This window comes from Lynx canadensis, chromosome C2 (genome assembly GCF_007474595.2).
Source record: "Lynx canadensis isolate LIC74 chromosome C2, mLynCan4.pri.v2, whole genome shotgun sequence".
NCBI lineage: Eukaryota > Metazoa > Chordata > Mammalia > Carnivora > Felidae > Lynx > Lynx canadensis.
The window spans coordinates 1,172,146-1,188,063 of NC_044311.2; the positions used below are offsets into that span (position 1 = coordinate 1,172,146).

General features: G+C 43.1%; 1 protein-coding gene across 16 annotated transcripts in view; it reads left to right on the forward strand.

The window, feature by feature from the left end:
• Nucleotides 1–15,918, forward strand: part of ANO10 (anoctamin 10) — a 224,833-nt gene that overhangs the window by 72,195 nt on the left and 136,720 nt on the right. Inside the window, exons 12-13 of one of the 16 annotated variants that reach the window (XM_030329347.1) lie at nucleotides 7,422–7,449; nucleotides 9,796–9,842. The exons of 13 other annotated variants lie outside the window; for them this stretch is intronic. In XM_030329347.1, the coding sequence (XP_030185207.1) occupies nucleotides 7,422–7,449; nucleotides 9,796–9,827 (60 nt within the window). In that variant the 3' untranslated portion in view covers nucleotides 9,828–9,842. Of the gene's footprint in view, nucleotides 1–1,115; nucleotides 1,121–7,421; nucleotides 8,869–9,795; nucleotides 9,843–15,918 lie in introns of those variants that run through there. 2 more of the 16 variants (XM_032594619.1, XM_030329342.1) reach the window with 2 other exon arrangements.

The window sequence follows — 15,918 nt, forward strand, 5'->3', positions numbered from 1 at the left end:
GGCCGGGGTGGGCTTGGGAAAGTGGTTCTTCCCGTTGCGCTGACCTGTCCGGTGCTGGGTAGAGAACTTCCGTATGAAATAGAATTCTGTAGATTTGACGTTTTTTTAGCCTCTTCTGTCATTTCTACGTTCTTCCGCAAACGGATCCTAAGAAATGCTTTTTGATAATGACTTAAATCTCGTTAGCAACAGGTGTGGAATTCATTGTGAAACTCTAAAACACCCAGATGTGATATGTGTCAGGAAGGCGCATAACCCGTGCATACGAAGTTCAAGGAGGCTGGCTGGCTGTACTTTTTAGGCTTTCATTTTGTTTATGGTGGTTCCGAATATGGATTACTTTAACATCTTGAAAATTCAGCACTGACCAATTGCAAATGGACGCATTCGCAGGAATTTTTTTATTGCTAGTGCTTATTGTGACCTTTCATTTTTAGATACTTTAAAAATAGAGCAGTTGTGAACATTTAGTCCCGCAGAATGTAGCAGGACTGTGAGGCGGTGGTTCGTATACCTAAGGCCTCAGGACTGAGGGCCAACTAGCGGTCAGAGTGTGAACTTGTGCCTTTCCCGGAGTGGCTGAAGAAACAGATTCTGCTTTGCTGTGTTTATCTTTCTGTGTATTTAATAGGAATCTGTGTTCGTGGTGGACGTTCTATGCAGAATATGCGTTTTGGAGAATGATTTCAGACAGCAGTGAGTAGGAGGGAAAGGGGACGGCTCCAGCAGAGAAAAGTAGGTCTGCTTTGAATTCTGAGAGTTGAATAGGATTTTGGAGAGCTATTTGCAAGGCTGGTTTCTCACCTGTGTAAGTGAGAGATCAAGACAGAGGCGTCTTAGACGGCCAGCTGCCCAGGCTCATAGCGTACCTTCCATTTCGGATGTGGCCTTTAAGTTTGTGGGTCTGGGATCTTGTCTTTGCCAGTACATGCAGGGTTAATTAGGCTTTTGGGACTGACCGACGCTTAAAACTAATGAGACTCACAAAGGACTGACCAGAATGCCAGGCAGTTAACTTACCATAAGGAGATACTTTTCCAATGACTGTAACAGTTGGTGTTAAAGTTAAAGTGGAATTGGATTATTAGAAGATTTCTTGGTAAATTGGGAACCAGAACAAGAGGAGTATAAAAGTCTTGAGAGACATGGAAGGACCTGAAAGCCGTCCCCTCCCCCAAAGCGAGCAGAGCTCTGCCGAGAGCCACATCTGGGGGTTCCGCTGCCAGCTTCTGAGCGACGCGGGACGTGTTCACTGCCTGCTTCTTGATCTTGCCTTCGCTTTCTCCAGATTTCTGGCTGGTCCAGAGTTCTGTGTATCCCCAATGCTACTTCTTTCTTCTTTTGTATTTGCTGATGTCTTAACAACAGATATTTGGGGCCTGGTTCTTCTCACTTAATTTGGGAGATATCCTGGTCTACAGGAGCATTCTGCAGATGGCACCCAGGAATTTGCCGGCCTGCGTGGGGTGGGCCGCAGTATTTCTGTGGTGTTCGGCTAGAGCGTCTAAAAGTTCTCTGTCTTGCTGGGCCGCCCCTGTGCTGGCCCTTTGGCTAGAGAACAGGCTTGTCTTGGGACTTTTTATTTTTGTCTGTGCCCGTTGGCATTTGTGCTTGCCCTTCCTCAGCACTTAGTCTAGGACGTATGAGGTAGAGAGGAATACCTGGGGTCCTTAGGGTACTGGGGTCTGTGCTGAGTCGGCCTTCTTTCTACCTTTCAGAGTTTCCTTGTGTTTATTTTGTATGTCATGTCCATGGTCTTTGGTTGTTCTTAGCAGGAGGAGTAGTGAAAAGTACTTCTGTTCCATCCTTCCAGAAGCAGAAGTCCTCACTCTGTTAATTAATCTTTTTTTTTTTTTTTTTTTCTTTTTTCTTTCCTCTTTTGCTTAGGACCAAAGTCCTTTCTTTGGGCCTGGCTAGCACACTTTTATTCCTATGTCTCAGCTTAGATGTCACTGGTCTCCCAGGCTTTTCTGATCCTTCCATCTCTGCTGGATGTCTTCTGTTAGCCTATCTTGAAGCCTCCATGGCCCTCCCTCATGGTGATTATCCCGTTTATATGCCTTGCGCTTCCTGATAGGCGTGTTTATGTCATGTCTGTCTCTCCCATGCACTGTTGGTTTCTTAAGACCAGGGATGGTGTCTACTTTTCCATCTAGTAAATAAGAGTACTCACTTGAACAGTGATGGTAGGTATACAGTTCAGTGCTGAGAATGTGGAATTAATAAATTAAGCTATTAAAAAAGAAAATGGACACTTCTTTCTTTCTTTTTTTAATTTCAAAACACAGAATGGGGGTGCCTGGGTAGTTCAGTTGGTGAAGCATCCCACTTCTGCTCAGGTCACGATCTCACAGTTTGTGAGTTCAAGCCCTGCATTGGGCTCTGTGCTGATAGCTCAGAGCCTGGAGCCTGCTTCGGATTCTGCTTCTCCCTCTCTCTTTGCCCCTCCCCTGCTCATGTTCTGTCTCTCTCAAAAATAAATAAACTGAAAAAAAATAAATCAAAAGAAAAAGAAAAAATGGGTATTATTCTTTTCTGATAAACTTATATTCGGTATTAATTATATGACTATATTTGTTTATAACGTTTTCTGAGTTCTACTTACAGAACACAAAGTGGCAAGTGCTCATTTTTTTTTATTCCTTAATTATACACAGTCAGTATTGAGAGCTACTGTGTATATGATACTGAATCTGGTGCAAAGGAAAGACAAAGCTGTCTTTTTATTTTTGTCCTCAAGAGCTCTGCTTCTTAGTGTAGCTGAGAAGATGTGCACATTTTACACATACACGCACGCACACGCACGTGTCCACATACGTACACTATAGCTTAGTACATCTACCTACTAAGAGACGCAACTAGGCAGAGTAAATGATATGTCAGGTGACTGGTCTGTGGTGACGTGGAGGAGAAGATCATCACGACTGTCATCCAAAGACAGGGGACCCTTTGTGGTCTTCTCTTCTTCTTTGGTGAGTTCTGAGAAGGCTTGGATGTGAGTTAATCCCGACTTCCTCCATGCTAGTGGAGACTTCCCACTCTGAATTCTAGCCCGGGTAGAATCTGCTCCTAGGATGTAAGTTGGGGATGCCTGGCAACCTGAGGGGTGGAAGGCAAAAGTTCAGCCACGGGCTGTCTCAGCCACTGACTTTAGAGTCAGTCATGACACGGAAGAAACGTGTTTTTCAGCTTAAAATTCTTCCCCGTAGGCCAGAATGCCAGCAGTTTTGGGCTATTTCATTACCAGCTAGACTTATACCTCTAAACAAGAAGTATTTCCTCTGGTTACCAAGATTAAATCCTTATAATAGTGATTATTTTGGTGTGTTCTGGTTTTTTTTTTTTTTTTTTTTAATGAGCTAACTCATAGAAATGTTACCGATATTTGTTAATACAGAGATCATTACTAATATTGAGATCACCCAGAGTTAAGTCAAAGGGTGAAGGAGTGTAAGGAGGTTGTAACTACATGTATACCACTTTCTCATTTTTGGTTTTTATTGTGGTGAAGTAAACATCGGAAATTTACCGTTTTAACCTCTTCAGAAATTTAATTGTGGTAAAAAAAAAAAGCCCCACATAATATGAAATGTACCCTTTTAACCACTTTTAATTGTACAGTTCAAGGCATTAACTGAAACTCTGTATCTGTTAAACACTAAGTGCCCATTCCCCCCTCTCCAGCCCCTGGTAACCACCATTCTCCTTTCCGTTCTTGTGAATTTGATTACTCTAGGAATCTCACATAACAGAATCATCCAGTATCTGTCCTCTTGTGTCATAAGGTCTTCAGGGTTCATGTGTGTTATAGGATATGTTAAAATTTCCTTCCTTTTCAAGACTGCATGATATTCCCATGGGTGTATATACCACATCTTATCCATTCGTCAGTCGATGGCCACTTGGGTTGCTTCCGCATTTTGGCTGTTGTGAATAATATTGCTGTGAATGTGGATGTACCAATACCTCTTTGAGTCCCTGTTTCACTTCTTTAGAGTCCATAGCCAGAAACAGAATTTCTGGATCACGTGGTAATTCTGTTTAATTTTTTGAAGAAACACAATACCATTTTCCATAGCAGCTGTACTGTTTTTACATTCCCGCCAGCAAGGCACAAGCATTTATTCAATTTCTCCACATCTTTGCCAACATTTGTTATTTTCTGTTGTTTGTTTGTTTAATAATAGTCATCCTAATGGGTGTGAGGTAATACCTCATTATAGTTTTGATTTCCCTGACAAGCAGTGATGTTGAACATCTTTTCATGTGCTTTTGGCCGTTTGAATATCATCTGTTCAATTTCCTCACCCGTTCTTTTTTTTAGTGGCCTTTCGCTTATTTGTTGACTTGTAGGAATTCTTTATACGTGCTGGATATCGATCTCTTGTTGGAGACGTGACTCAAGAATGTTTTTTTCCAATTCTGTGGGCTACCTTTCTACTCTGTTGGTACTACCCTCTTAATGCATAGAAGTCCAGTTTTTCTACTTGTTTCTTTTGTTGCCTGTGCCTTTGGTGTCATATCCAAGAAATCGTTGCCAAGTCTAATGTCATGAAGCTTTTGCCCTGTCTTTTCTTAGGAGTTTTATAGTGTTGGGTCCTAAGTTTAGGTCTCTGATCCATTTTGAGTTAAGTTTTTCTACAGTGTGAGGTAAGGGTCCAACTTCGTTCTTTTGCCTGAGGACATCCAGTGTTTCCGGCACCCCGTTGAAAAGACTGTCTTTTCCCCAGTGAATGGTGTTGCCATCCTTGCTGGAAATCACTTGACCACAAAAGTGAGGGTTTATTTCTGGCCTCTTAATTAATTTCCATTGGTCTATATGTCTGGTTTTTTTTAACCGCTTTATTGATGTGTGATTGACGTACAAAGAGCTGTATGTGTTTAATATATATAACTTGATGAATTTGGTGATAAGTATCTTTCTATCTTTATGCCAGTACCACATTGCTTTTAGCACTATAGCTTTGTAGTAGGTTTTCAAGTCAGCAAGTGTGAGACTCCCAACTTTGTTCTTTTTCAAGGCTGTGAAAGATTGTTTTGGCTATTTGAGTGTGTGTTTGCTTTAAGGTGCTTGTAGTAACTGTAGCTATTTACTGATTTTTTGGAAACTATTGATCAAAAGTTGAGTTATATTGGCACAGATTGGTATTAAAATAAGTCTTCCCTTTGTACCAAAGTAGTATATTTGAGGATTTGCTGTTTTTATTTTATTGACTTTCTACCTATTGAGAGGACCCCAGCTTTGTTTTCTAAATTGAAAATTTTGTGTGTCAGGACAAAATCTAGCTCAGAGAAAGTGTTAGAAATAACCCAAAAATTAGTAAGTTAGCTAGTTTTATTCTAGTGTTGCTGAGACCTGAGCTGAATGCCATCTGGTCTTGTAATGAATCCAAAAAGTAGAAAGTTTAATATAAATTAGAAAGTATACGTTTTTGGTTTATTACCATGTAAGTCTGCAAAATCCTACTGAAATTACAATTCAGAATGTTAGAGAGGGTTCATTAAAACCATCCGTGGATCAGATTAGCAATGTTTCTAAGATATTTCCTTTGATCTGTAGATAGGTTTTCAAATAAGGAAGTAAAATCTTAATATTATACTTACTTACCTGTTTTTTCCTGAAATCTAGATAGTGTCAGTTTTAATTACTGAATTTAAAACAGTGTTTTGCTAGTAGCACATTAAATTAATAGCATGCTGTACTTAACATATATTCATCCATGGCCCCTAAAAGAATAGAAATTTCACTAATTCGAAACCTAGTAAATAAGCCATATGTGTATTTAAATTTTTGTGTAAATTGTTAACATCTTGATGGAAATAGCAGTTTAAGGTATTTTATCTTAAAGCTATTTTCTCCAAATTAAGTAATATCTAAAATATATTTATGGGGTGCCTGGGTGGCTCAGTTGGTTAAAGTGTCTGACTTCGGCTCAGGTCATGATCTTACGGTCTGTGGGGGTTCGAGCCCCACCTCAGGCTTTGTGCTGACAACTCAGAGCCTGGAGCCTGGTTCGGATTATGTGTCTCCCTCTCTCTCTTCCTCTTCCCAGCTTATGCTCTCTCTGTCTCTGTCTCTGTCTCTCTCTCTCAATAGTGAATAAATAAACTTAAAAAAACTACAAAATGTATTCATGTAAAAAGAAAAAAAGAATTTGTTAAGACAAAGGAGACTTAGAAAATTTAACAGTTTTATAAAGTTGGAGTTGAGAATTAGTATTGTCACAGTTTAAATTGTAGATGAATTTGTTTCAGTAGTAACGCCAGGGAACTTTAATTTTTATTTAAATTTTTTATTCAGGTTTTTGTTCTTTTGTTTTTTTTTAAGCTTGACATAGTAGAGCATAAAATTCAATAAAAGGCAAAAATGATCATTATGCTTGGTAACACAGGGTCATATGTCACAACTTTTGTGTATTTACTGCCATCTAGTGTTTCCTTTAAAAACTAAGGACACTTGAACGCTATTTTATTTGTAAAATGTTACAGAAATTTGTTATAGGCTGATCAAGAGAATAGCCTACCAATGTATGAAACCATGTGAAAATTCCATTTTTTAGGTTAAAAATATCCAAAACCTGGTGGTGTTAGAGTCCAACCCATAAGATTAAATCAATGTCCAAATAATGTATTTTAAAAATAAGCATTATCTTCACTTTTGAGGCAAAGTTAATTTCTTTATTTGATGTAATTTCAAGCAAAGGATCACAGCTTTAAGTGAGGGATTACACTTGGGGCGGCTGGCTGGCTCAGTCGGTAGAGCACACAGCGCCTAATCTCACGGTCGTGAGTTTGAGCCCCACGTTGGGCATGGAACCTACTAAGCAGAAACCAGGGAAAAACAATGAGAAATTACACAAAGGTCTCTAATTCCTAAGAAAACAGAAAGGACTTGAATTCTGTAAACAGCCTATGTTCGATAATCTCTCATTTTAGCATTAAATGCATTCACAGTCCTCTTTTCGTTCTGAACTTGGCAAGGTGCACCAGTTACACATTCTGAATGCTAACAATTCACCTACTAAACGCTGTTTTTTTCCTAAGGTGAAAGTGAGTTGACTCTTCACCCTAGAAGTTGCACTACATTTCTAATGTTTAGGTCCTGGTGCCCAGCAAGCCAGTTCCACCATGCATATTTAATCGGTAGTTAAAAAAAATATCGCTTCGTTGCACTTTCTTAAATTAAAAAAAGAAGAAAGAAGTTATGTGATTTTTTTTTTTTTTTTTTTTTTTTTTGGAGCTGCTTAGAAACAGAACTGATTCTCGTCAGGTTGTAATGACCAAAGATGTCTTCTGGGAATGGTTCTTGTATGCCCTAACTCGCAGAGTTTATTTTTCTATTAAAAAAAAAATGGTTTCAGACTTCAAGAAAAGCTGCAAGTGTAATACAGATAATCTTTATGTTTATTTTTTATGTACAGGATTCGCTCATTTGGAACATTTTTCCACGTGAGTGCTCGCTGTCTCTCGGTTCATTTATGTTTAGTCTCTATGTAGGAATACACGTGGGTGCTTCCAGGTATGGAGATTCTGTCCCTCTCCTGCCCCTTCGTGCATCATGGCCCTGGGCCAGTCACCTCCTCTCGTGAGACCGTTTCCCTGACCGCCGATTGAAACTAGTACAGCTTCTCTTCCAGGGACACCATGAGGAGGAGAAGTAACACATGTGTGACAAGTGTCTGCATTGTGCCGATGCTTGATAAATGCAGGTCTCGCTGCCCCTCTTCCAGACGAGCTATAGACACGCTGTGCATGTGAAGCTCCCCCTCTGCACTTGGCAGAGGCGCGGGGGTGAGCGCTGTGGTTCTAACTGGCTCCGCAGCGGCAGAGAGAAGCTGTCGTTGTCTCTACCGTCGTTGTGGCCATTACTTGCTCAGCGCGCAGTGTAGCCGCGTGGAAGTCGCTTGGGTGTCAGAGCCTGGAGGCAGCTGCGTTAGGACCTCAGCTCTTCCTCTTCCTCTCTGGGTGCCTCAGTTTGCTCAGATGTAAAAGTGAGGGATGCCAGCTCTGACCCGAAGGAGGAAGCGAAAAAGTGGTTAGCAGTGAACATCGAGACGGTTGTTAGGGGTTCATACCTTAGCAGCTATAGCCCTTGTGCCTCCCTCAGCTCGGAGCTACCGTGCCCTCGGCTTTGTTCCCCAGGGTAACTCGAATTGGTTTCTCGGTCAGACGTTAGTCTGCCTCTCGTACGTTTCCCTCGTGTGACGTGACTCCATTCTTTTCCTCCTCCCGCTCCCACTCCCACTCCTCAGTCCGGCCCCCCTTCCCACCCATTATCGCACCAGGTCTTGCTGATTCTGACTTCCGAACATCTGTCCAGTGTCCCTTTCCTGTGACCGGTGGCGTGGCTTGAGTTCAGGCTTTCACCATTTCTCGTCTGGACTTTTTTTTAAAACAACTTCATGGATGTCATTCACACACCATCCAGTTCCCTCGTTTCAACCTCACATCCCCCCGTTCTCACCTACCCTTTCACGGCAGATCGTCGCCGGCCTCCCCGCTTTATGCCCTCATCTGCCCCATGCTCTCTCCTTCTGGAGTGGTTGTTCCAAAACACGGTACTGATCCTATGTCTCCTCTACAGCAGCCCTTAACGCAAATCCCCGTGGCTTACAAAGGAGCAGTGCCTTGGTTGAATCTCAAGAGTCTTTTCCACTGTCCTTTCCCCTTCACCGCCCCCCCCGCCCCCCACTGTCCCAGTTCACACTTGGGACATCCCAGAGCCTTTCCTGTGAATGAATAAATGGCATTAGCATTTCCTAAAACCAGAGGACAGTGATGTGTCTCTTCCACCAGACCGAGTTTCCTGGGAGCATTGGCAAGAATAGGCATGCAGTAAACATTCAGTAACTGAGCAATTTCCACGGAATTGCCCTTACTCTTTGTTTTCAAGTGATTAAGCAGTTGCTCATTAAATGTTTGATAATGAATGAATGTAGTCATGTATAGTTGTTTTTTCAGTGAGTATAGGGTTAGTGGGAACTGTTTAAGAATTAATTTCTTAATTAGTGGGGCACCTGGGTGGCTCAGTCATTGGAGCGTCGGACTCTTGAATCTGGCTCAAGTCATGATCTTATGCTACATGGGTTCGAGCTCTGCCTCAGGCTCTGTGCTGACAGCTTGTGGAGCCGGCTTGATATTCTCTCTCTGCCCCTCCTGCCCACGCTTTCTCTCTCTCTCAAAATAAAAGCTTAAAAAAAAAAGAATTAATTTCAACTTTATGATTAAAGACTTTGTTGTATTTTGGGGAGGTATACTAACAAAACCCTTAGGTAAAATATTAAAATTATTTCTAAGAAAGTGAGCTGAATTAGGCAGTATGACACAGGGGTTCAGCACATGGCCTCTGGGTTCAAATCCTGGCTTCACCACTGATGAGCTATCCATCTTTGAGTGAGTTTAGTACCTACAGTTATTCTGAGGATTAAATGAGCAAATATACACGGCATGCTTACTATAGTGCCTGGCAAGATGAAGTAGTCAGTATTTGTTAGTTGTTACTGTTGTTTCAGAAAAAAAATCTGTTCTCATAGAAGTCTCTCTACCTTATTGAAAGGACTGATTAAACTCTGAGAATTCGATTAAAAAGCTTGATTATAAAGGAACCCACAACCAAATGAACTATTTTCATTTGGTACCACTTCTGAACGTCGGAGCACGTATCGGGGGCTCCTAGCAGGGCAAAGAAGGTTTTTGACTTTTGGATTAGGGTACTTTTGAATGGAATTATTGAGTTGGGTTTTGTCTTCCCTTTATTTCTGTGATAATCATGGTAATTTTCTGGTCTTTCTGTAGGCTGTCGCCCTCTTCAGTTTGTATCCAAATGAAACATGGCTCTGCGTTCTTTGAATGGGGTGGGAGTAATTAAAGATCGTCAAGGCACATTCTTTCATTGAATGCATATTTATTGTGTGCCTAAAACATGCCAGATATTACTAAGGTACAGCCCTGGCTTAGCAGTTTTTCCAGACAGGATCTTCCAGGACATGGAATGGATCACGATGCAACAGAAGGCCTGTTTTCTGGCCTCCCAGGTGGCCCAGCTCTCCCTCCCCTCCCGACGGGGCCTGGACTGGCACAGGCACCCCCAGCCCGCTGGGAGGGGGCCATGGCGACAGCGTCCCCTCACTGAGACGAGTGCACACCAGGAGGCATTTCGTTTCCGGATCTGTTTAATGTGTGGCATTCTTGTTACCGTAATTGGCATAATTTAATGAAATGGAATGAAAACTGATGAAATGTGTGTGCTAAAACAGAGAGAGCCGTCATTTCTGTGAAAACCTTTGGAAAGACTCCATAAAGACAAGTTACTATCAGATTGGATAAAGATGAGGCAATTATAAAAGATTAGGGACAAATCATAAAAAGATGGACAGCTTCCAGGTTCTGTTTTCACTTTGCTCCTCGTGTGTCTTTAAGTTTTCCTTCTTCTTTAAAGAAAACAATCCTGAAGCTCTTCAACGTTGTCTAACGGGTGTTATTTATGCATGGAAGACTGAGAAACTCCGTTGCAGGATCCTACTCAAAGGAAAGGTCTTGGCCCTACATTAAAATATTTGCAAATAAATTATACTTTAAAAGGTTTGCCAAAGTAAAACATGAATGATACGCATTTTTATGATTCCTCGTTTTACCTACTTTTTTGATTAACTGAGGAATTACTACCGCCTAAGTGAGTTTCTTCTGTCCTTGGGGAATGTGGCATTAGGGGCGTGGCTCAGAAGTTTGTCCGTTAGTGCGAAGTACGTGTTTTGTTGAAGAACCCAGTGTCTTCCAAATTGTTGGTTGGGACATAACCTATTTAAATATGATCTTACAAATTACTTTGTATTCTTCTAAGGTATTACAATGGTTAAGCTAACTCGAGTCTTGTCCTAGAAAGTTTAGTAAAAGCAAGCCTCACACTTCTGAAAGAGATCAGATTGTATTAAAAATAGCGTTGTTTTCAGAAAAGAACTGTTCAAGGATTAAGAATTAGAAAAATCAACAGTTTCTCTGTACTTTTAAGGCACAATTTAAATGCCTGGCTGCATTATCTTCTTTAAGTGAAACCTCAGAACATTGTATATATCCATACTCAAATGTGGGCACTCCAATTCCAAAAACAACTGGAATGACATGGGTTATTTGTCTCTGAGAACTGTTATTCTGCTGTGCTCTCGGTGACGCTCCCAAGGCCTCTGCCAACTACCTGCTCCCTCTAATATGTCCTGTGCTCCCTGCTCCCATGCACGGACCCGCCAAGTGCACTGGCCTTCTGTAGGATTTACCTGCTAGCCTCCTCCTTGTGTGACAGTGATCTTCTGTTTCAGATGCATGAATCAGCTGAAAGCCAAACTTGCCCCCTTTCTCCATTTTTCTATTTTATCTTTTGGGGGATGGTGTGACGAGAAAGCAAAATACATTCGAAAGGCTTTCAAAATGTTTTCAGTTTTTCCCCCGAGGGTGGGAAGCAAGTTTTGCTTCAGAAGGCGGAAGGACGCGTTAAGAACATATGACTACCAGTGTTTATAGTATTGGATGCAGTGTTGAGAAGTTCCAAATCCAGAGGGAACCCATTGGGTGGGCCTTGTGTGGCAGGGGACCTCTTGGAGGGAGAGGGAGACATTGGGCTGCCCCAGAAGCACGTGTGAGCCTGGGAATGGTAAAAGCTGAGAACGTGTGGGTTTCTCAGGGAGGGTGAAGAGCATGAATTGGGGATGAGGGATAAAATGGGGAGAGGGGTCCCGGGTGGCTCAGTCGGTTGAGCGTCTGACTTCGGCTCGGGTCATGATCGCACGGTTCGTGAGTTCGAGTCCCACGTCGGGCTCTGTGCTGACAGCTTGGAGCCTGGAGCCTGCTTCGGATTCTGTGCCTCCCTCTCTCTCTGTGCCCCTCCCCTGCTCGTGCCCCCCACCCTCTTAAAAATAAATAAACATGAACAAAAATTTTTTAAAAAGAAGTGTGGGGAAACTGATAGAGGGCCCAGCGCTCACGGTGAAAAGATGACATTGCATTCCATTTCATTCCAAGGGGTCTCTTCTGACATGCTCAGGGGAGAACTGCAGTAATCGTTTATCCTCACTGATGTAACTCTCCTCGGCCACGCCAGTGACAGGTAAACCTGAGTAGGTTGGAGCCTCTAGTCCTCCCGTGACTCCAGGGAGTTAGCCCCTCGTGGGACTCTGCGGGGGGCCGCGGTGGGTTTGTTTCTGTGAAGCCTGGCCCCGTGCTTGTAGACGGTGGGGCTGTCCTCCACACTGCACCACAGCCTGCCCTCCTCTGCCTCAGTGCCTTCTTGCTGTCTCCACATCGGTCCCGACCGCTGGAGTGCGCCCAGCCTTCTTTCCCATCGTGGCGTCCACCTTGCCTCTTCAGGGTCTGCCGTCCTGCTGGCTAGGTCTCAGTTCTGTGTGCCCGCGTGCTTGGTTTGTTTTTTTGCAGAAATACAAGATGCTCGTTCTTCAGGTTTCCCTTCTGTGCTTTCACATGGCTTGTTTTGCTTCCATTTAAAACACAGCTTCTGAGTGTCTAGGCCACACTGGAGATGCAGAGAAGATAAATGGCACTCTTGCTCTCTAAGAAGGCTTGGGCCCCCAGGCAGGGCCTTTCAATACTCATTTTTGATGTCTCTCTTCTTGTTTTTTCGCTCAGTTAAAATCGTGCCTTTAAACTCACGTTTATCACCACGTGGGCCCTGCTTAATAACCCGTTTCCTCTAGGAAGGCTTTCCCACTTTAGCAGTACCCCCGGCCCAAAATGTTGTCTTAGCACTCTAGGCCCGATCCTGCTTCAGGAAACACCTGCTTCTTGCATTGGAATTTTGTTTCAAAAATTGGGCCAGGCTTTAGTATCACATTCTTAGTATTATCGGCGTCAATAGACTAATTGGATGAGGTGAAATGGTGTCAGTTTGCCCAGCTCATAATGCCTCTAGTCTTTTTGTTTTGTTTTGTTGTCACTTCTGTTTTCCCTCCGCCTCACCCACCTTTAGTCTGTAACTTAAAAGCTGCAGAGGTTTAGAGGGACTTTAGTCTCTTCTGTAGTCCCCCAGGGTGCCATGTTGCAAACACTGGATTGAATTGGAAGCCGTGCGACAGTGTTTTATAGACTCCAGGGTGCTTATAAATATAAGATGTGAATATTACCACTGTCATTTCTTCCTAGTCAGTAAAATGTGTTCCTAATCCCATTATGCTATGTTACTAAAAATGGACTATTTCCGAAGAGGTTAAGAACCACGAAAAGGAAAGATTTTGAACGTTGTAAGAAAATTTCTTGCATCCTTTAGTTACAAACACTTATCTTCCAGCTGAAGGAATAGAAATGCCATGTTTCACGTATACACACATAATGTGTGTGTGTGCGTGTGTGTGTGTATGTGTGTGTGTATGAGTGTGTGTGTGCGTGTGTGTGTGTATGAGTGTGTGTGTGCGTGTGTGTGTGTGTGTGTGTGTGTGAAATGACATACCTAATCTGAGCCTGTAGGTCAAGTTTCTCCTCTGGAAGCTCGAGCATGAGGTGGAAAGATGTGACCATGGCATGCTGCCTGCTGTCAGTGGTCCCCAGCTGTGACCATTTCTACAAGTTCAAGGGAGGATTCAGCGCTTCCATTTCAGGTTCATTGTAGCACGCCATGGAGAAGCTAATTGGCACCATCTGTGCGAATGACTGAGTCTGTAATGTGGTCACTGGTGCACAAAGAACTCAGGTTGAAGGAGTATTTCACGGCAAAAAGGTGGTAGGATCGGAGCAGAAAGAATACAGTCGATTAATATTCTTTTGTAATGATCATTCTTTTGTAATGATCAGAAAAGCAGCCACGGGAGGAAGGAACAGCTCTCCGATAGGTCACCAGTATCCTTCCAACCGAGAGTTTGGGGAAGACACGTGAGCACGTCTATGGGGACAGCTCGCTGCGCTGCCTTTGCCGCTAGATTTGTCCGATGCATCCGTTCTCAAACGTGGACATTTAAATTTACTGAGCGTGGGCGCCCCGGATTAGGAAGGAGGTGTGTGTTTGGCTGTGAAGGTACAGTACAAGGACACGTCTTGGAATGATGGAGTTGTTCCGTGTCCTGATGATGACGATGGTCTCACACCCCAGCGCGTTTGTTCAATGAGCTGCGCGAGTGGTGTTTACTCTGTAAATTTAAAAATGACACTTTACTGAAAAAACACGTTTTGGAAAATCTTTTGCCTGTTGTTCAGGATATGCTTGCAAGATGAAAGACGTGATTCTTTCCCAAAACTGATTAAAACTGAAGCGACCTAATACCAATTAATCTAAAATTTGATTTTGTATAGCAAGCGGCTTTTTTCAAACTCCAAATAAGATTTTGTAATCACATTTTTAGAGGTACTGCTAAAAGGAACGTGTCAGGAGGCATCGGCGTCTTTGGTTTTCCTTTCTTTAATCTCTCGTAACTCCTGTCAGCATTAAAGGGGATGCTCATCCACAGGACTGCTTTGCCGACGAGGGGAAACTAATGAGGTGAGCCATGGTTTCCGACATTTGAGAATTCACTGGTCATGCCTAAGAACAAAACTGATCCCCTGTTTTATATTTTGCTGTTTTCAGAATGTAGGCCATGCACACAAATGCTGATAATTGTATGGCAAGTAATACGCTCTTGCTGTTAAGCCTTTCACTGGCTCAGGATGTTCCTCATGTGTTTCTAGAAGCGTCAGGGCAGGTAGACGGGCAGTAAGCAGCAGCACACTGGGAGCGATGAGGGAGGGACAGAGGTTGATGTTGGCTAATGGAATCATTAAAAACGGTAAGGTTGTATTTGGTGATTTTTAAGTAAATAATTTCAAACTAAAAGAAAAGTTTTAAGCAACTTGGAATGTTACATCTACTTACGAGTTTGACTTTTCTGAGAATTGTTTCAGGAGTCCTAAGGCAAGAAGCTCTTAAGGGTTTAACCAAAAGAGCATATTTTTTAAATATGAGAAACTAAATAGTATGTAACGATGATCCAATTGAAGGTTGATTTATCAGTTGAGTTCTTATTTTGTAGTTTTTATGTTAAAAAGTTTTTTCAGTGTTTATTTATTTTTGAGAGAGACAGACAGACAGGCAGACAGACTGTGAGCAGGGGAGGGGCAGAGAGAGAGGGAGACACAGAATCCGAAGCAGGCTCCAGGCTCTGAGCCATCAGCACAGAGCCTGACGCGGGGCTCGAACTCACCGACCGCGAGATCGTGACCTGGCTGAAGTCGGACGCTTAACCGACTGCGCCACCCAGGCGCCCCTGTAGTTTTTATGCTTTAAAATAAAGGTCCGTGACCTTTCAAAACTAGGGCGCCAAGCCCTGTTTATTCATTCCTTTCAGAAGAAAGAGGTTTAAAATCTCAAGTCTTTTTTTTTTTTTTTAATTTTTTTTTTCAACGTTTATTTATTTTTGGGACAGAGAGAGACAGAGCATGAACGGGGGAGGGGCAGAGAGAGAGGGAGACACAGAATCGGAAACAGGCTCCAGGCTCCGAGCCATCAGCCCAGAGCCCGACGCGGGGCTCGAACTCACGCACCGCGAGATCGTGACCTGAGCCGAAGTCGGACGCTTAACCGACTGCGCCACCCAGGCGCCCCTAAAATCTCAAGTCTTGAGAAGGGTCTTATTTCAAATCTCTATCAGCTGACGTCATAGTTACCAACTCACATGTTAGCTAAGATTAATGGAATTTGACTTTTCAGGATGTCCCGCCCTGTCGTCTCGGTCAGTACGTCACTACCCCTGCTGTCACTGGTGCCCGTCGCACTGCTAAGGGTGGCTCACGTGCCGTGCGCGCTGGTCTGGGAACCGTTAGTGGTGTGCAGAAACGTAAGGCGCTCAAGCTAACCTGCGAGTCAGCGGGCCGCCTCCTTCTTGGCCCGTGTCTCGGTACGGAAAGCAGTGCCATCGGAGCTGTGGGTGCGCTTAGGGAGGGCTGCTG